Source organism: Pagrus major, chromosome 20, assembly GCF_040436345.1.
Source record: "Pagrus major chromosome 20, Pma_NU_1.0".
In the NCBI taxonomy this organism is placed as follows: Eukaryota; Metazoa; Chordata; class Actinopteri; order Spariformes; family Sparidae; genus Pagrus; species Pagrus major.
In genome coordinates this window covers 9,395,006-9,415,911 of record NC_133234.1, presented here as the reverse complement: position 1 = coordinate 9,415,911, position 20,906 = coordinate 9,395,006, and the positions used below count along the sequence as shown (strand labels likewise).

Here is a 20,906-nt window from a genome sequence, read left to right as displayed (position 1 = left end):
TCTAATTCTACAAATTGTATATTCATAATAATATTAGTATTAGTTGCAATAACACATTAAAATGAATAATTAGACATGCAAACAAAAGAAAATAAAAACAAATCAAATATTGGTTTGGAATTTAAATGTCAACGTTATGAATTGCTTCGAACTATTCGGTACACGCTTACACAATTAACAATTACATATCCAGCTTCTACTACATGACAGCAGAAAAGGTTTTTATGTTCAACTGACAGACTTGAGTCAGATTATATTAAAACCATCACCAAGAGCTAGCCATGCTAACAAAACCCTGTCCAATAAACACGCTATCTCTGAGTTCTGTGACTGTCATTTATAAGCTTTGATCAGTTGTAATTTGGCTGTGTGAACCTTAACAAACCAAACACATAAAGTTGGTGATGTCAATTTTTCCACTGTGATTCAAACCAATGGAAGCTGCTGCACGTCACTCTGCACAGAGAGCCAAGTGCTTTAAGCTCTGCGCTAACTCCAGACACAAAAAAGGCCTTCAGAGTCACACACAGCAGACGTGCAGCACAGTCTAATCTAGTGTAACAAGAGGTCAGCGCAGAGGAGCAAGCCAATTAGGTACGGCAGCTTCTTCACTCCCTTCTTTCTGGAGACTTCACCACACACAGCCCTCCCCACAGACACACACACACAGCTTCACCTTAGTACTTAAACCTTCATGTTTCTCTCCCTGTACCACCCTCTGCAGTGAGGTAAGCTCTCCACTGACAAAAACAAGACGTACAGACACATTTGACATTTAACTTCTGTCTCTCAGATAAGTGTTTCTTCCCCACTTCTACTTAGCCTCAACTTATGTAACATGTTCTCCGTACACGCTTTTTAGCTGAGAGGAATTCATGTTGGAAATAGGCCACCTGTGTGAAGGATGAGTAGTGCTCCGCCAAAATATTACATGAGCTGGAGGCAGGAGTGTTGGCCTACAAGGTCTGCAGAGTGATGTTTTTACAGTACATTCAAAATGTGTAGGGGATATCACTGAATGAAGCCTCTTCTGCAAGAACGGAGGTTTAACATGCTATGGCGAAAAGTAACCAGGCAGTGTGTGCCCTTCTCTTTACCAGATGATGGCTGTGATTGACCACCAAAGAAGAAGGAAGGAAGATGAGTATGGACTGGTAACATTTTGAAAACAACCAAAAAAACACTTCTGTAAAGTACTTTTCATTTTCACATTGAAATAGGTTTTCCGTATTCATCTGCTTTAAGCAGTGTTCAAGTCAAAAACAGCTCTGCATCAAAATAATAGGCTTTTTTTCAAAGCTGAAACACTGTACAGCAGTTTTTACAACTGTTTCTTGGACTATTCTGCTGCAAAAAATTGAGCCAGGATGATCCATCCAAAAATAAAGAAAATACCAAAATGTGGGATTAAACGTGGTGATCGAAAATCAAAACGTGTGCATGCACCATGATCTCACCGTTCTTTCTCTCCTGCAGAGGCATCGGGTCGGGTGCGGGCTGAAGGGATAGCTCCTGAAGCTCACTGGTCACTGCCTCACTCTGCGGGCTCGGGGCCAAACCTGGCGTCTTGGAGGCTTCCATGCTGCCAGGACTAGGCTCCTCCCCTTTCTGTGGGTGTAGCGTTGCCATGGTGACAGAGAGACCTGTAGCAATAACCGGACATTAATAGTTTGATAACTCATCAAAAGACTCCATGTGATATATAGACAGCAGCTACTGAGAATGAACTGGAACTGTTTATTTTAAGGTGCAATCAGTAATACTTAAATAACAGTAAAATACATAATCCACCACATGCTATGGATTTGGTTCAGTTTTATCTTAATATCTAAGTCAGAACATGCATTATTGAATAAGCTTGGGGACTCGAGACTTAGAAAACTTCAGTCCTGATGCAGAGTTGGCATTTTATTATCTGACAGGTAAGCAGCTTATGATCTAGCTACAGAGCACATAATCGTGCTGGCTGATGTTTGTCTTTGATGCAAAATAAGAATCATCAACAGTCATCACAGCATCACAGTCAATAACATTTTAAAGTCAACCTGTGGTATTTTCATTGTTTGGTGTCTTTTTAGCCATTTGCCAGTTGGACAGGAATGAAATACAAAGATGGTACAAGTAAAATAAGCCATATATTCTACTGTGAGCTTGAGCAGTGTGGCAACAAAACACCTGAGCCAGTTTATACTTAGTAGAAGTATGTATACTGTACTTTTCCACTAGTAAAATGTGGCAACGTTTGGTAAAAATACCCTTGGGTCTAATTTCTGAAGGCCTAGCTCCTCCTTTGTTCCATCTGTCTCACAATGTATTTCCCCATGAAGGGTTTGTTTTATCAGGGAAAAGTGCTGCATATTCAGATTGTCTGTATTGGCCAATCAGAGTTGAGTTTTGAACCCAGTCATTGAATTAAAAAAAGACAAATGCAACCCGGGGCAGTTTTACAAGCTACAACAAGTCAAAAAGTTCCCACCCAGGAAACTAAAGACGTCTCTTTAACTCTCTCTCTGTCTGTCTGTCTGTCTCCCTCACATACACACAAACAACTGGGGGAAGAAGAAGAATGCAGGGCTGTAGGCTAGGGGATTAAAATCCGCCATCAGGGAAGAATTTGCATGTTTGAGCTTTTACAACTGTTGCTGTGGCCGCTGCTTTGGACAGACTCAACTTTGTTTATGGATTTTTTCCCCCCTCTTTTAACTTCTTAACAACCGCAGAGTGATTTCCATACATTTAACCCTTGTAACAACTTCAACAAGCCTCACAGCTGGAGGCATTTCATAAAGGAAGCTATAAAAGATGTGAATGTTGGTGAAGGCTCAGCTGAAAGTTGAAATGGGGCTTACTGTAAGGTTGACTTGAATAAGCCTTAACATCTTTACAGGCAATTCAGACTAACTCAAGCCTCGAGACTTAAAAGAAAGTTGAAATTTCGATGGTCACATAGCAGCACATTTTACACATAAATTAACACAGAGAAAGCCACAGAGAACCTTTGGCAGCACATTATAAACCACTAGTGAGTACATACTCTTGACACCTTGAACTGCTGTAATGGTTGCATTTGTAGCAGCCTTCTCCTTGTAAACGTGTCATTATAGGACCCAGTCCAGCATAAATAATGTGAATTCTCCTCAATACCCTAAATGAATGTACATATACAAGTTCCTGCTAACTGTAGCTGCTGTTAGCTAGTTTGCTCAGTTAGCAGTTTGGACTTTGAGCTCGGGACCGAGAAAGTAGCTGTTTTTAGCTGTTTTTTGAAACTGTGCACAGCTGTCGTGGTTTTTGACATTTCTGACATTGTGACTTGTCATAGCAGGAAAAGGACAGGTGTCACTAATAACATTAACAATGACTCGGTTCTATTCAAGTGTCCCAGTAAGTCGTGTTGTCAGTTAGTCAGCATGCACAATACTAGGATGTTGAAACTGAAGCAAGAAAATGGAATTCAGCCATCATTAATTTCATTAATTATACCTTTGCTTTTCCTACAAGTCAAAATGTCTTGTATGAGAAAGGAATATTATTAATTAGGAAGAACCTAAATCCTAGTAACATATTGGGAAGTTTGATACTCTTTAATATTGAACCCAGTTGTATTTACATAAATTGAAATTACACTTATTTTTCAAAATATTGATGTGCACAGCACAGCAGTAATTACTGAGGAACACCATGTTTCAGACTGACAGGTACATCTGTAATACAAACTGGTTAATCTGAGTGAAGTGAACACAAACCTGTCTGAGATTAGCCTGCTGTAGAGGGATATGTATCCATTGTAACCAGGGTCAAATGTATTTACGCCTGTTTAACAGAACAGATTCTTCCAGATTTACTGGAGTAAGCCGCCCGGTGTAACTGGTTCTCTTCCTTCATGAAAACACTCCCCTGGACTGAACAGGCCCAGTAACTTGGGCAGCACATCACTAACGGTTGTTTACAAAAACAGGCCCGCCTGCTGCTGCTGCGCTGTGTGTTGATCTCTCTCTTGCTCTCTGTGCAAATATGTGTTTCCTAGCCGAGGGGTTCTGATGGGGATTCTGTCATTGCTGCACAGCGAGCCTGAAAACAATGAGGCAGTGTTGTCTGAGATGTCACTCTTCTCTCTCACAATGCCAGCACACACACATGTGTCTGAATAGCGGCACACTAACCACATGACACACTAAATGTATGCTTGTCGCTGGACTCAGGATGTGTGCAAGTGTTATCATGCTAAGTTTAACACATTGATGACCTTCTGCAACGCTTGCGATAACAGAATATAAATTAAAACAAAGATATAAGAATATCTGCAGACCTATCAGAATAAAGGCTTACTTCCGAAAGGTAATATTTCAAATATTCTGTTTTTAAACTAGATTTGAAAAAACAAAAACAGCAACACTTCTCAATTTTTTTGGCCTGTAGTGAATATCAGAGACTGACCGATACTTGATTTTTAGGATTGATGCTGATACTAGCAACGAAAAACATTCTGATATCAGCTGATACACAATTTTGCCATGATCCCTCAAATGTGGTTATAAGCACTCGTGACAAAGAAATGTGATTGCTGAGTTCTGCCATCAATACAAATACTCTTTTGATATCTTACTTTGGAATTGCATACATTTCACCACCGTGTGTGCGATACACCACCCGATATCCACCAATCAAGTACATTACAGCGTCATGACAGCATGGGTGAGCACATTCTCTCGTATATCTGCTAATCTGACTCACCTCAATCCAGCAGCAAAAGCATACAGACTGGAGGTGCACATGGACATTTCCTCTGGTTCATAATATAAGCTTGATATCACATGGTACTGATGTTAACAGTCAAAACAAGTCTAGCGAAGGGAGTCACAAGCCTTTCCAGTCAGGCTGAAAGAAACAAACCAGGAAACCGGTTTGGTAAGGGAAGGATATAACATGACAGGGAAATTTTGTAGTGCTAAAATGCAGCATTAAATCAAGAATGAAGGGTCAGGCTGCTGCAGTATGTTGAGAAAGAAGCCTGTACCTTGACTAGTACTAGATAATGTACCGCTAGTATCTACAGTTATTATTATCGTAGAATCAAAAACAGTGCAATCAACCATTATAATGTTTGACGTGGCTTCAGGACAACATGTGATCTCTGCCCCTTCATATATTTGAGATGTATATCTCCCATCAACATGACATCAGAAAGTATGTTTGGCTTTATATCTCTGTGGCGTACACAACAATTCAGTTTCTCAGGGCCCGGGACTCTACACTAACCTCAATATCAGGTGTAACACAAGTAATTAAAGAGATGAGTTTCCAGAGATGCTCACTGCAACATCAGTTGCTTCATCCTCACTTTCCCAAGAAGGGGCTGCTGTTCTGACATGCACTGTGTACTGCTCTGGTGCAATGCACTGAAGAGAGACACTCTGTACTCCAGCATTCCTCTCTACACGCCCACACTAGCCTTTCAGATATGAATCACAATTACAAAAGGTATACACAGAGACAGACAGCTGCTCTGTATCACCATCACTCAGCTTGAACACAATTACAACACATTCTCAGTGAGCAGCAGTAGGGTTAAGGATGTTTCCCACCTCGTCTGTCATAAACTAGGCTCGATAGGGACTCAGCATGTTTCTTACCTGTATGACTAAATCAGCACGGGGCGTTTTCCCATTTCAGCAGGACGGAGCTTTGAACGGTTCTGTTGAGAAAACACAAAGAGCAAAGGTTCAACAGGCGATGAATGATATCTGATCTCTTCCCCTGCCAAACCCTTCTCTCTATTCTGCTCCTTTACTCTGCGGATTATGATGCTGAGCAGCGGCACTTCTATCAGTGTGGCAGAGCTATTGAGCAGGTTAAAAATTATTAGAAAGGATTATATGGGCCAGATGAATCCACGTTGCAGGAGGCCTTTCCACAGATGTCATGGGGCAGCAGCCTACAGCTGTCACTGTCCAAAACACAGACATGCTAAGCTATTGTTAGCTTGTCTGGGGTGGGAGTTAACCTGAACAGAATACACGCAGGTTTAACTGAAGCTACGATGTAAAATCGGACACAACCGCCAATTATGAACGTGAAAGGTTGCCAACTACAACATTACGTACTCATTTCTAACGCCGGCTACATTTGAGACCTTCTCGGCATCCCTGTTTACTGCAGACACCCTAAGTTAGCTAGCTGCCGTTAGCATGCTATATCTGCTAGCCACTAACCCAACTCTAAACATTAGGTTAGCTAGCTGTTCGGCGTAGTTCCTGCCTGTCACGCCGCGGTGCTCTCTGATGGGAAAGCTAGCTAATGTTGTGACGCTATCCATTTAAATGCACATATTCACGCTTACGTTTCATGGTCGCCACTTGTGTGTTGTGTCTGTAAGGATAAACGGCTTTGGCATCACACCACCACTTCCGAATCACAAAGGAAACTTTAACCGGAAAACCCTCCTCTGCGTGGGACGCAAAGACCCACTTCCTTCACGACTACTCTCTAACCAGTTTACTACTAAAGTTAGCTCTCTGTGACAGGAGGAGATAGTGCCGCAGAGTCATGTCGGCGTGGATCAGATACTGTAGCGGCTTCAATATAATATGTGTAGTATTTAGCGTGAATAACGGAGGAAATGAAATAAAGGTAGATGTATGCAGCGCAGTAAACAACATACACCCCCCTGCACAGTCTCTGTCTCCATCTAGTGGCCAACTGCATGTACTTCAGGAGGAAAGAGCTACAGGTAGGTAAATCACTGTGCAAAACTATTGGTGCAAACCAAGTTCACTCTGTGTCATTGTTACTTGTCAAGTAAACAGAGCCTTTAACTGCATCCCTGAGGGTCTCTGGTGTGATGTTTGCTGAAAAAATTGTCACTGTATTATTGCAAACAGCCAATTAACAGCATCTACAGCAATGAAGGCAGTGTGTTGTAAAAGGTACCCAAAAGTCATACCAAGTAAAAGTAAAGACGTCATGTTGAAGGTGAAAGTCACCCATATGAATAGTGCTTGATTAAAAGTCTTAATATTAAATGTAAGTATCAAAAGTAGCATCCTATTAAGGGACACTCTCTCTCTCTCTCTCTCTCTCTCTCTCTCTCTCTCTCTCTCTCTCTCACTCTCCCTTCATTTTCCCAGGAGATTTTATTCCTGGTGGAATAAAAAAAAGGCATAGTGAAAGCGAGCTTAATGGGGAGCCAATGTAAACGCTGATTGTCTCATTCTGTAGCCATTACATTGTGCAGTCAACATTTACTTTATAATGAAGAGTTAAAGCACCAAGATGTGGTGGTTGGTAACACTCTATCTGTGGATTTAGCACTTCAGAGTAACTTTTGTTTGAATTATATGGCATTTTAACAGAGACAAAATTATTTATTTATTTATTTTTTACTTTATTCAGCACAAGGCAAATGTACAAAGTAAGATAGGGAATCATACAAATATAGTAGTATAATACAAACAACGGAGGTGGTGATGATGTTACAGATGGGACACAGATAAGCAGCAGATAAAAGAAATACCTTCATACTGCAAGATAAGAGAGAGGATTTTTACAAAACTAAATAAATGAAAAAAAAGAGAGAACAGATGAACAAACGAAGAGTACAAAGGGGCAAGGGAGTCCTTTAAAAGAGCAAGGGTTGGGATATGGATGTGTATAGTTTTTTAGCCTTCTTATCTGTTTTTCCATATACTTCAATGACTCGGGGGAAGTCAACAAAAACATGGATAAACATGGTGAAGGTGGGAGTACTACCACTCCACTTACAAGCATGTATGTGATATTTACTACAATCAGGGGTTAACAGTGTCGGAAACATGCATCCAAGTTGTCCATAAAATAGTAAAAGTAACAGTTAAAGAAGGTACGTTGTACATTTTTACTGACAGCCAATTATGAACATCAGACCAAAACGAGTTAGTATATGGACATTTAAATAATACATGTTTAATGGTTTCAGCCCCTGATGAACAAACAATGCAAGGATCCACTTCAAATTTAAACCTTTTGGTTATAAAATCAGTAACAAGGTAAATTGCAGGTACTATTTTAAAACTTTTAGAGAGGGCAGAGAAGGTGCAATCAGAGAAAATTGCATACGGCTTTGCATCAGTCTTAGTAAAGGGAAGGGAACTGCTCTGCGGATTTTGTCAAACTCTTTTCTTGAAACCGTTAACGTTCTACTTTCTGGAGAAAACTTCCAAGCAGGTCTATCTGAAGGGTTTTTTTTTAAAAAAAAATGTGTTGAACAATTAGAACCTGTCTTCTTTATAAATGTTAGACTAAACTGACTATACTTAAACTGACTTTTGGTTTGCAGAGGTTGTTCCTAGTCAAGTGGTTAGATTCAGGTCACAAGTTAACACATTCTGTTAGAACCACTCGCTAAGTGGTTTAAATTCTGGTCCTGGTTTTCTGAAAAGAAACTGTGAGTCTCTCTCTGCCAGTTTGACACTGCATCTCTCTTCAGGGGGAGACGCACTTAATGTTTCTGCTACTGGAGTCCATTGCAGGTTATGTTATTAATATGTTCCTCATTAAAGATGAATTATTTCACCCACCCTTCACCTCATCCCCTGTTAATCAGAATGATAGCTCTTGTCCGATCAGAGGACTAACAAAGGCAAACTCCATGTAGACAGATTACTGTCAGCAGCTGTGCTGGGTTGCTTGTATCCATGGTGCCTCCAGCTGATCAGTGAGAAATTATCAGGTTATTACATGAAACTTATCATGATCGTACAATTAAATGATTGCGTTATTACGTGATACCTATCACGTTTGTACAAGAGCAGTTTTCACGTTATAAGGTGATAGTGTTTTTTTATTTTTCTTGTGTGGCAGCAATACGCTTCCTCTACTGTCTATCAGCAGCTCACAGAACTGACAAACTCTCAAAAACGTGAGAGTAGTAGTATAACTGCTGTAGTAGCAGTAGTAGTGGTAACATTTACTCAGGTACTAGAGTGCAGAGATTCACCGATATAAATTAGAAATGGTTTTTGAACATTAAAGATGCCTTTACATCAATGTGCGAGCCCTGCATCGACACTCTCGTTACTTCATGTCACGCTAGCGCACTGCCTCCGTTGCCATTAGATCCATGCTTGCGAGGGATAAACAAAAACATGTCTGACGATGCCCACATGGTTCATAGTGCACCATCAAATCTAAAATTTGGAAGACATTTGGATTTTAAAAGAAAGAAGGAAAATAATGGCCATTTGTAAGTTCTGTAGAAGAGCGATTAAGTTCACCGGTAGCACCGGTATGTGTATATATATGTATATATATATATTTAGTATGTCAGAAATACTTCATAAAAGACCAGGGGTTCCCCAAGTACTGCCAGTTTTATTGGTTTATTTTAATTCATAATGGAAAATGAGATAAGATTATTTAACTAATAAGATTAGTTAAATGGTAAGAACTGTATTAGATTGCATCCTATCGAACAAAATTGTCCTTAAATAAAAATGTATCTTCCCTGAATCCTATCGAAGCCCATGTATCTCGATGTGTGTCGGATCGTCTTATAAGCAAGGGATGCACATCCCTTCCACATGAACATGGGAACGCTTAAAATATCAAACAGGTACTTTATTTAAAAAAAACACAAAACAGAAACGTAAATCAAACTGGAGCACAGCTCCCATTGGTTACAAATGATATCACAGCTGTACATCATGTCTCTATGGCAACTACAGCAGATCCAACTCATCCATTTCTGAGTTACTGGTATGAAATATGATCGGGTGGGAATTCAAAATGTACATTTCACAGTGCCTATTTCACTTGTTTAAAGTGCCTCATTTTAAAGGCTGAAAAACCAAACAAGGCACAAGACTATTTCTGATTCAGTGTCAAAAAAAGAAAGGTTAAAGATGATCCAGTGAGCACAGGGTTTTGTTTTCTGTACTGAAACTGGCAAGTAAGGGAAAGATTTAAGACAGAAATTTTATAAAAAGTGAATCAAACTCTTGGTTGTTCGCTCTCTTCGGCACTAAAACACCAGCTGATGGTTCTCACACACTCCCCAAAACACAACAACAGCAAAAACATTGCAGGTAAAAACATGCACAGTAGCAAAGTATCACAGGACGTTTTTTGGAAATGAATATTAAAAATATGTTTTCATGTCCTGACTTGCTTTCTCACATTAAGAAACACTTGGATTTGTCATCAGCCCAAGACACGCAAACACAGTTACTATGAACAACCTGTACAATGAAATCTTAAAGACCTCTCAGAGACAGATGATGTCTCGACTCTAAACATGGAGTCAGGCAACAGTACAGCATCATTCATTAATGGTGCTTTGTTTTACATTTTCTTATTAATGAACCATCAGTACACTGAAGATGGCACATTAAAACAGTGTTAAAAAAAAGACGTCTTAGCAGACTGTTAAGACTGAGGATCTGCTGAACTGCCTTACAGCAGGAGTCAGTAAGATGGTGCTGTCGCAGAAAATAAGCAAAAATAGGATAAAGTTGTAAAGTTTCTGATGGAAATAGTTAAGGCCAACCAGAAAAGACTATCATATTTTCCTCGCACAGTATCTGGGAAATGTAGTCTTAACTTGAAACATTAATAATACAGGCTTTTCCCTGTACTTTTTGAGAAAAGGTGGCTAAGGCTGGAGATGCGTAGCGTGCACGGTGTGCAGACAGTGAAGGACAAAAGGGCACAGAGCCTTAAGGAAAAAAGTGAAAACACGAATGATGAAGGAAAAGAGCTTATTAGTGTGACCATGGAACAGATACAGTCACAGGTGGGTCAAAAGTGTTTAATCATTTCTTGATATTGCCAAATCAGCATTAAAGTGATACTTCAGGTCTTTGTCTCAGTGTATTACCTGCAGTAAATGACGTTCAGCTCTCCCCCTGTGTGGAGAAACTACAGGGAAGCAGAGCATCGCTCTGATAAACGGGACCGACAGCGAGATGTATTTTAGCAACCTAAAAAGGCACACCTAAAAATAAATGTATCTGTTTAAGTGTACGCTATATTGTGAACTTTTTTGGTGCTTTACATTGCTGTCAGACAGCCGCGTAATACAGGGCAGGCATGTAGGAACACAGATGTTGTACAATTGAGGAAATGTAGTCCCAGAGGAAAAGGCTGTCTGACAGCGATGTAAAGCACCAAAAAAGTTCACAATATAGCATACATTTAAAAGGATATGGGTGGCTAAAATGCATCTTGCTGTCGGTTCCGTTTAGCAGTATAATGCCACCCTGTTGGTGCTGCGTGCTGCTTGAGCTGATGGTCATCTACTGCAGGCAATATACTGACTAGGGATGCAGTACCACATACAACCCCACATCAAAATACCTGAAAGATCACTTTAAGGTGATGAAAATAAAACTGTTTTTCTCGAGTGCCACACGCGCTTGGTAGTTCGTAAGAACAGAATAAGAAAAAAAACTTTCAACAAAGGGTGACCAAGAACTCAAAGATAAGGAAAAGCCTGCATTATAACTGGAATAAGATGGCGGCAACAACTCATGCTAAAGTTTAGCATGAGTGTACTGTGTACAGTGTACAGAACTGTGCTGTACTGATGTTTGAAAACACATGGCACCTTTAACATGCCATTTCGTCCTTTGCACATACCATCTTATCCCTTATCCATCCCTCTATCTTACACAATTAGAGGTCAAAAGCGGATGTAGGGTTGGTTTTAGATTTTCAGTCCATGAAATTCACAAACGTCTTTGCTGAGTGTTTACAAATGAGCTGGAGAGAGGAAAGGAGGTTTAGTCTCGACAACGATGCCGGCCAGCAGCACCAGTTATAATTCTAATTAGTCCTCAGCGCTGCAGTCGCAAGGTGAAACCGGCTGGTGGTGAGATCAACAGGCAGACTTACTGGACAAGGTCGACTGGCGACAGGTGAGATATGATAACTGATCCTAAAAAGGTGAATCGTCAGTGTTATATCCATGTGGTTCACACTTCCAGTAGTGCAAATACTAATGCAGAAAAACACTCTTTTCTGATGTGCAGCCACAAAGCTTCTTTTTCCTTGTCACATGATCATAGCAGCAGCCCACACAAATGAAGAGAGAGCTTCTCTTCTTGAGCTGTCTCTAGCTGCTCTCAGCAGTATGACAAGAGTCACGCTGCTTCAAGTCTAAATGCAGGTTATAGGTGGTACAAGTTTTTTGGTATGGTTCAAAGGGTGAAGATCAGATGGCCATGGGATCTCTTCTGGAGAAAGTCCAGTCCCACATGATGCCGTCTCCATTTGGCAGATGGCTGGACGGCAAGAGGACCCGTGTGAACCAATGACTGAGGAACAGAAGGACAAATAGCCTGAATTATGGCTAGAAACAACAAGGTTGTTTTAAAAATAATCTGAATCATACTGTCTTAGAGAAATTCAAACTCAAAACTTTAACATTTACAATATTAATGATGGAATAATACAAACTCAGAAATATGATTTTTTTTTTCTATAACTAAATAAACAAGCTGTTCTCAGAGGAAAATAAGGTCCCCAGACCACTGTTTGAAGCTAGAAAGGTGGCAGGGTCCGCCAAATATAAACAAAGGAAATGTGTTTTCCTTTAAGGTCAGTTTGTTTAATCAATGTATTCAGTCATGAAAATGAAAAGAGTTTATTTATTTAGTTTGTTTAGGCATAAAATAATATTCTAAATTTCTCTTCTGATTAAAATTTCTTATTCAAAACTACATAGTGCACCTTTAATGGAATAGCTGTGATAATATGCAAAAAAGACTAAAATTAGCAAAAACCTTTTCCAAGATTTCAAGCAGCTTTGAAATGTGAAAACATGACTGTAGGCAACTTTAGTTTGGTTAAGCATACTACATGTATATGTAATGTCCACCACTAGGGGGCTCTCTCTCAAAACAAAACATAAGACATTTGAGTGTTTTGAGGAAGGAGACAATGCTCAGCTGCTCAGAGAGGACTAAAGTGTCAGGGGCTGAGCCAGACCTGTTCTGATCCAGACCTGTTCTGATCCAGACCGGTTCTGATCCAGACCGGTTCTGATCCTGAGCTGTTTACCGACGGGAGGAGAGCTCAGAGATTACTCCCTAACTTTTGAGATTAAAAAGTGGATTTATCTTTACGTCCCGTCTATCAACCTGACTGAATCAGTGATCTGCGGAGGAGACCTCTGTTCTCGACGCAAGTTCAGTTTTCTTTGTTCACTTCCCTAATGAAACGCACTGTGACTTTGAGTAAACTTGGGGTTTTCTTTGGGTTTGAACATTGTTGAAAAACATTTGGGAGAATGTAAGTACACAACGCAACAAAATATACAAAAAGACCTTTTTTTTTAGGCCTTTTAATAAAGAATTGCTACATATCATATCTTTAAGGAACAGCCATTCCATGTATTACATTCTGTAATTATCTCTCTAGATAGTTTCTATGTAGTTTCTATTTGTAGTGGCGAGGTCCGTCACTCCTGGATTCAGATTGCCTTCACATGCCCGAGGTATTCACAAGAATGCGTGCATGTAATCTAATGGAATTTTGTCTCATTCATAACAGCAGCTGCACTGTTTACTGTTACTATCTTTACAACATATCTGGGATATATTATGTTATTGCTAATATAAGCCCAACATTTCCCACTGCTGCCGCTCCATATTAAACAATGGGTAACTGAACTCACCTCCTTTTTTCTACACCAAACAGTAACTTCCAGTTGTTCATGTTACCATGGTGATATGGATTTCTGAACACCTGCGTGAGAACAGAAGAAACTTGTAAGTTTTTTGTCTTAAAATGTACACATCCAATACTGACTTTGTTAACGTGTACATGTACCTTGCCCTTCTCCCGTAGTCTTTTGGTCTCTTTACGGTTGATGTGTCGCTCCACGCTGGTCTCTCCTCTGCTGATGAGTATGGTATGCCAAAGTGTGAGTCCTCCCAGAGCGACTGCCACTGAGCTGCAGGGGGGACACATTACAACTTGACCTGTCTGCATGATGTTGTCAACCTTCACCTGATATGTAAACAGGGGGAATATACTGCATGTAGTAAAGTGTTTTTCACCTGGTCAGCACCCAGAGGAAGATGACACACTTGTGAGCAGTGGTTTCTTTTAAGGTTTCCATTGGAGGAGGGGTCTGATAGTATCTCTGAAGGAGAGAGTGTTTATATCAGAGTCATATATGTGTATATATTTCACTTCTAAAGGTCTGATTTGAGGATGTTCAGTGCTTTCTGAGGTCATTTTGGCTCAGGATCAAAAGGCCACTTGCAATATGGGTAAAATTACAAGTCTAACATGCTGGATCCTGTTCCTGGTTAAGTGATCTTTGGTTGCACAGGACATCCAATTTGCAAAGTAATTGGTATTCGAATCCTAGAGCTGTTTGTTTACCAGATGGTGCACAATCACCTTTGAGACAAGACCATCCTGGACTGATAAATATCAGCGCAGAAAGAAAAGATCCTGTTCAAGTCTCCTGTTTCGCTTGTCATTAGCCATCTGAGCTCAGCTTCTGCCTTCTTACTACCGTCTAGCAGGTGCTACGGTACGAAGCTTTAGCTCCTCACCTAAACTCGCACCATTAACAACACCTGGACGAACCTCAAGAAAAAAGAAAATTAATCTACTAATGTCTAATTTACGGGGTTAATGAGGTGGCCAAGAGTCTACCAGCAGAAGTGGAAATCATTTTTTGTTCAAAGGTCTGATGATGCAGCGTTTCAGTTCATCCGGCCTCACCTCTATAGCGCTGTAGGCCTCCAGAAACAAGTCCCTGCTGCTGATGCTGCAGTAGATGCAGCCCAGGGTCATGTACAGGCAGAAGGAGAAGAAGTAGCGGTGGTTGAAATGGCCCACACAGTTGTTCAACCAGGCTGGAAGCATGTTCAGTTCGATTTGTACAAGGTTGGATATTAAAAAGTAAATTTAAAAGTAACGTAACATTTTTTTTTCATGTATTCTCTTTTGGGTTTTTTATGTGTTACTTGTTAGAAGGATACGACAGTGGTGGTCCATCTTCAAAACACACCTTTAATGAAACAGAGACAGTTCACCATGAATGATTAAAAATAAAAAATAAATGACAAACTCTGTATACGAGCATCATTGTTTGATCATCTTACATGTTGCAGATGCTGCAGTGGTGTGTCCTGGCCGGTTTCGGAGTGATGCATTTCTTACAGATGGACACTGAGGGAATATGAATTTTGTCCTGAAATAAACATAAAAAACAGAGAGGATGTAGAAATTGTCTTATTGGAAGAAGTGTTAACCTTGTGGTAGTGAAAAAATAGACATTTTATCTGCAAAATACTAGTGAAATAACTTTAACAAATCCAAAACACAAGGCAAGAATAAGGTTGCAACGTATGAGATTTTATCCAGTAGTACAATAGAGTACAATAACCCTGTCAAAAATATCAGGGTTTCGCCATTTCACCATGTGCAGTATTACACAATTAAGATAATAATTATAATATCAGTTACAATGACCCTCAACAGAATGAAAACAGATCCTTTAAACTTTATATAAACTTTAAATATTATTTTTTAAATAACACTTGTACACTAACATTTTCATATCATGATATACCATGAAAACTGGTACATGGCGGTAATCCTGGGCAAGAATATTTGGTTTTTAGTTTCACAATTTTGTTAAGGACCCTTGTGTTAAACTGACAAGTGATGTCAACCAGCATGTAAACTAGGGCTGCAACTAATTGACTAAAGGTGCAGTATGTAGTTTTGGGGAAAACATTTTAATCTGAGGAGAAGATCTTCATTGACTGATTTCTTTCTGCCTAAACAAATTCATTTTCATGATTGAATAATCTGAATAAACAAACTGACCTTAAAGGACAACACAGTTTCATACCTATTTTACTTTTACGTTTATATTTGGCAGACCCTGCCACCTTTCTATCTTCAAACTTCAACCTTGTTTTCCTCTGAGAACAGCTTGTTTATTCAGTTATGGAAATAATAACTATCTCTTAAGTTTGTATTATTACCTCATTAATATTGTAAATATTAAAGTCTGAATTTTATCTTGAAAACTACATAGTTCCCCTTAAATCGTTTAGTCTATAATATGTTAAAAATGGGAAAAATGCTAATCACAATTTACCAGAGCCAAAGGTGACCCAAAGACTCTTCATTTATTGTTTATTGACACAACTAATAAAGAAAAGCAGCAAATCCTCACACTTAAAAAGCTGGAACAAGCAAATGTTTGACATTTTTATTTGGAAAAAATGACTGAATCGGTAAACCCAATAGTTGGTTATTTGATTTCTTTCCACCATCTAATCAGTTAACTACGGAAGAGGATTAGGGCTGCCGTTTAAAAAACTTTAAAGTCAAAATTTGGTTAAAAAAATCTAGCAAAATCAGAATTGTGAAAAAAAGTCAGAACACAAAGTGTTTTTTTTTTTTTACAGTTCCCGAATCCTCTTCTGTAGTTAAGTGATTAATCAGTCACAAGAAATTGAATTGCCAACTGGCTTTAACGTCAGAAATCAGTCAAAATATTTTTTTTTACAGTGGCCCTAATCCTCCTCTGTAATTAACTGAATAAGCATTGCAGCTCTAATGTAAACAAAGTGTGGCACTCCTTTAGCTGAGCTGCAGCTGACAGCACTCACAGTAGAAATCTTGCTACACCATGTCAGCTTATGAAGAATTGGTACCTTGGGTGGGTGTCCTGGGGAGGTGGTGGTGGCCTTGTAGTAATGGAAGACAACCATGAGGAGAAGCCAGTGGCCGCAGCAGAGGTGCCAGACGACCCAGTGCAAAGGGTAAGCGCTGAGTATTGTGGGTAGGACGAACAGGTAGACGATGACTACAACTGAGGTCGTGAGTAGTATGACTAGAGTGACAAACACCTGAGAGGGAAAAACAAGAGAGGGTGAGGAGTACAGTTTGGGAGTGTGGAAGCATCCAGAATAGAAATCCAACCCCTCACCACTCCAAACCAGCGGGTCACATTGTCCACAATCCAGTAGACGGGTTCAAACGCGCAGTCCAGCAGAGTGTCTGAGTTGCTGAGGCTGTTGAAGTACAAGGACTTGAGCAGCAGCTTGCTATAGTTCCACAGCTCCAAGAACCTGCCGCTGATCCACGGCTTGGTTCCACCGCCTCGGCCTCCTCTCTGCGGGCGGCACAGCCGGCACCAGCGCAGGGCGAGTCGCATGGCCCGGGAGAGCTGCCACCTCCAGCTGCTGTTCATACGCATGCCACCGCCACCCCCTCTCCTACACACTCTGCCCTCCAGACACACGCACACACACAGACACACACACCAACAGTTTGAAACGCAGGCCGCGTAAAACAGAAGCTCTTCGTAGCGTAGCTTGATGGCCGCTGAGGGTTCCATGGTCATCTCAAGTGAAGTTACTTGAAGACGAGTGAGCCAAGATACAAGAGCAGAGGCAGAAGTCAGCGTGAGGGACTTCCACAGCCTGAGAGTGCTCCCTTTCTTAGAAATTACTAAAGTTTGGTGACGGCATCTTCTGTGTGACATGTGTCCTTCAAAGAAAAAAGGAACTGGGGCTATCAGGTAATGAGCTACGCCCATCAGCTCCTACAAATAAACTTCTCCCGTTAATAATTCAAGGCAAATCCACATCTCCAGGCCAAAAACCTATTAGAAACTTGCAGGGGAGATGCAGAGTGGTAACCCTGTAAGAGGGAAATGCAAAGGGGTGAATGTCTTAAGAGGGAAATAAAGTGGCTACCTGATCCAGGGCATCATTTCATGAAAGTGAGTATTGGTTACACTGATAAGGCTTGTTCAGGTTCTCCAAAATAGCATGGCATTAATAATGAGAGATGCCAACCTGGGACTTCTAGTAGACAGTAACAGTAAGGTCTGGAAACTGCCCCCTTTGTTTGCCATCAGCTGCTTCTTGACTATCCACTGCTGCAAACTTTCATCCATATTACTGTTTTACACACATACAGTAAAAGAGTGCATGTGCGATAAGCGGTCTAACACCGCAAATGATGACACTGATAGGTTTTCCTTTCCATCTTCATTAAGAGGTGAAATATACGACATTAATAAATCATGACCAACTTAATTTGATTACATTAGTGTAATTACTCTACACAAATGTATGGAAATGAGTGAATATGCAGGTTAATCCTTTAAATGTGGATTAACCTGCTAAAAACAGGTGATTAACTCCATTCCCATTGCCAGTGGACGAGTTTCCCTATTGGATTTATTTTTGTTCCCTTCGTGTGTCACGTTGCAATGATAACATTCAGCCACCAAATGTGGCATTCCCTCTCCCCCTACCATTAAATTCACGTTACAACCCAGCTGTTGTTCGAATCACCTGGCCCCTCAAGTGGCTGGCAGTTTGTGCGCTAATTGACGTTGCTAACACTAGCTAACGCTATGTTGCTAACATTACAGCCAATCGAAGGTGGAGATGATAAATATCAGTGACAGCTGTAGTCTTTTGACCTGGGAGTGAATGCAGATTGTACAGTGCACATTTACATTGAAGACAAAAGTCAAATGTTAGCAGGTGTTACTGAGTTCAGTTCAGACCAAACCAATCACACTGACTGGTAACACAAACAAGATTCTGACTAGCCGTACAACACAGCTCTGAAAATGTTTTCAGTCTCATAATTTTGACTTAGTATCAAACATTTTTGAATATTTTTGTCATTCAAAACATTTCAGGATTTTTTGTTTTTGCTGGCATAAATGTGCTTCCGTACAGATGAGACCTCTACCTTTTCTTTGTGATCAACCAGAGAGAAGAGAGAGAAAGACGAAATCAATTAAAAAATGTGCCAACACTTCTGCTCGTCACACAGGCAGGCTGTTGTTTGAATAAATAGGACCTTTAAAAGGCGCAGTATTAATTTGCATGTCCTGTACCTGGCAGAGATAGTAAGAACATGAGAGAGTGGCACACAGCAGGGCACCACAGTCTCTATGGCAACCCGCTGCCCTAATTCTGGTCTTAGAGTGAGGCCGATCACTGTCTGTGTGTCTCTCTATAATAAGCTTTACTTTGCCCTGCTGTCTCTTTCTCTCCGAGTCCAAGAGGAGGAACATGTGCCTGCTTGATTTTAACTTTTAATTTATCTTCTTTCAGTGAAATAATAATAATAATTAATAATTATGTGTTTAAATCATCCAAAAATAGTAGTTAATGAAGATCTACATCCTTTTTTACTGGTAGAAGATAAATACTTTTTGGAAATCAGTTTGAAGGCTAAAGTCACTCTGGTACTTTGCTACTGATATGTCACTATTTTTGAGATTTTACAGGGTAGATATTAATTCATCAATCACCACAAGCATTAACAGCATTTTTTGATTTTTTTAATTGATAGCCAGCTGCCTTAACAATCGATTCTTGGTTAATCATTTATAATATACGAAATATGTTGGATGTTTTTTCGATATGACTTATGTTCAATGCAAAATCCCAGTAGGTTACATTAGGAATTAAATGGACGGATATTCTAAACACCAAGTTACATGAATGATAAACTAAATAACACAAAATAACAACTTAATTTTAATTGCAGAGCTCCCGTCTGTTGCTATTCAACAACTGGCTCAAGAAAATCCAGTTTATTCTGAAGCTACTAAAAAGCTAAACAGTAATAATAAAAGTATTATATAGAATGTCTTTTTGTATTCTTAAACTACAAATTACTTTTAATTTTAATTAAAAACTTTTTCTCATACCAGCATTTTGTAATTCAATGTTGATATATTCGATCTGCCTGTTTTTTGTAATTTGTAACAGATAATGTTTGATGTATTTGTGCCCATCTCTGATGGTCAGTTAATAGATATTTAATTGGTTATATTCTAAACAGCGATTGATCGATTATTGACTAATCATTAAAATCACTAATTTAGAGTTTTCAACTACTCTGACCACATTAACTGATCTATTGTATTTTTCTTTTACTGATTATTAAATCTGAAACTTGGCCAGGTATAAACGAATTAATGTCTCTGGATGTCTGTTCAAACCGATGTACTCACTCACTGTACATACTGCATGAGGTAGACTGAAATGGGGCTTAGATGAAAACACTTCCTTTGGATTTATTACAGTTCAGGGTTGCACTGTTGTCAATCATTTTTCAAGCAAAAATGGTAGTTAATATCCTGTTCCAGCCTCTCCAATATGATGGTTTCTATGCTTTATTTAATTGTCAATTTAATGTCTTCTCAATTTATACTGTAAACAAGACATGAGAGGATGTCACCTTCATCTTACTTTATGTATAGAGAAAAATAATCTGCAGATTAATTGGTTAACTGAGTGAAATTAACATATTTTCCCTCCATTTGGTCACCATTTTTCCCTCTTGTTATATAATCTACCTATAGTTCGGATTAGATACTGAGTGATAGCACCAACAGTCACACCCAGATCGTGGTTATACTATTATATAAACAAGTATTGAAACAAAAAATATCTTGTATTACTTTGTAATGTACTATATTGCTTCTTCAGTACACAGATGTTATCAGGAAATGAGGGGGCTGAAGAATTCAATAGACGATTGAGACGAAACAGTTTAACAAATGTCCACATTAAGACAGTTCACACCATTCAGTCATTTAACCAAGTGGTTAATGTTGTCAGCCAGTAGATGAAAGCATTCCTCCCATTAGCTACAACATGTCATGCTTTAACGTTAGCTAGCTGCTAGCTGCCTCCAGACCCCTTCAACCTGCCCATGTTACCAGGCATTTTAAATAATTATGGTACACTCACTCCGACCGCATTTGTCAATGGAATACTGTACCTGGTCAGGTGAGCTGGGCGGACAAGCCTTTGGCACTATGGTCAGGTCATGTTCAGGCGGAAGGTTTAGCTAAGGTCCCCACTGCAGAACCACAGCAAAGAGTGGCGGTGCTGAAGAAGATTGTCTAT

The 20,906-nt window shown here is 39.7% G+C and overlaps 2 protein-coding genes across 7 annotated transcripts in view; both read right to left on the bottom strand.

Moving 5' to 3' along the window:
- mrtfab (myocardin related transcription factor Ab) overlaps nt 1-6,428 on the bottom strand; it is a 45,745-nt gene extending 39,317 nt beyond the window's left edge. For 4 of the 5 annotated variants that reach the window (XM_073489201.1, XM_073489203.1, XM_073489205.1 and 1 more), the window contains exons 1-3: nt 6,341-6,428; nt 5,634-5,695; nt 1,458-1,643 (exon numbers count right to left, since the gene is read on the bottom strand). In XM_073489201.1, the coding sequence (XP_073345302.1) occupies nt 1,458-1,629 (172 nt within the window). In that variant the 5' untranslated portion in view covers nt 1,630-1,643; nt 5,634-5,695; nt 6,341-6,428. Of the gene's footprint in view, nt 1-1,457; nt 1,644-5,633; nt 5,696-6,104; nt 6,143-6,340 lie in introns of those variants that run through there. The other variant, XM_073489202.1, reaches the window with a different exon arrangement.
- Nucleotides 6,429-9,579: 3,151 nt separating this feature from the next.
- On the bottom strand, nt 9,580-20,859 carry zdhhc16b (zDHHC palmitoyltransferase 16b). 2 transcript variants are annotated; one of them, XM_073490260.1, is made up of 10 exons: nt 20,779-20,859; nt 16,943-17,240; nt 16,668-16,862; nt 15,099-15,187; nt 14,976-15,004; nt 14,716-14,849; nt 14,037-14,122; nt 13,807-13,930; nt 13,652-13,722; nt 9,580-12,290 (listed from the first exon to the last, which is right to left on the bottom strand). In XM_073490260.1, the coding sequence occupies exons 2-10, from the start codon at nt 17,210-17,212 to the stop codon at nt 12,188-12,190; spliced, it is 1,101 nt and encodes a 366-aa protein (XP_073346361.1). In that variant the 5' UTR covers nt 17,213-17,240; nt 20,779-20,859; the 3' UTR covers nt 9,580-12,187. The 2 variants fall into 2 exon arrangements, with proteins under 2 accessions (XP_073346361.1, XP_073346360.1); XM_073490259.1 differs by lacking the exon at nt 20,779-20,859 and having other exon boundaries at nt 16,943-17,326.
- Between the last annotated feature and the right edge of the window lie 47 nt (nt 20,860-20,906).

Excerpts from the sequence above, each read along its gene's own strand:
- zdhhc16b (XM_073490260.1), bottom strand. The coding sequence starts at position 17,212 with ATGCGTATGAACAGCAGCTGGAGGTGGCAGCTCTCCCGGGCCATGCGA. Across the intron at positions 14,123-14,715 it reads AGGCCTACAGCGCTATAGAG|AGATACTATCAGACCCCTCC; the intron begins GTGAGGCCGGAT and ends TCTCTCCTTCAG. Across the intron at positions 12,291-13,651 it reads TTTGGTGTAGAAAAAAGGAG|TCATTGGTTCACACGGGTCC; the intron begins GTGAGTTCAGTT and ends TCTGTTCCTCAG.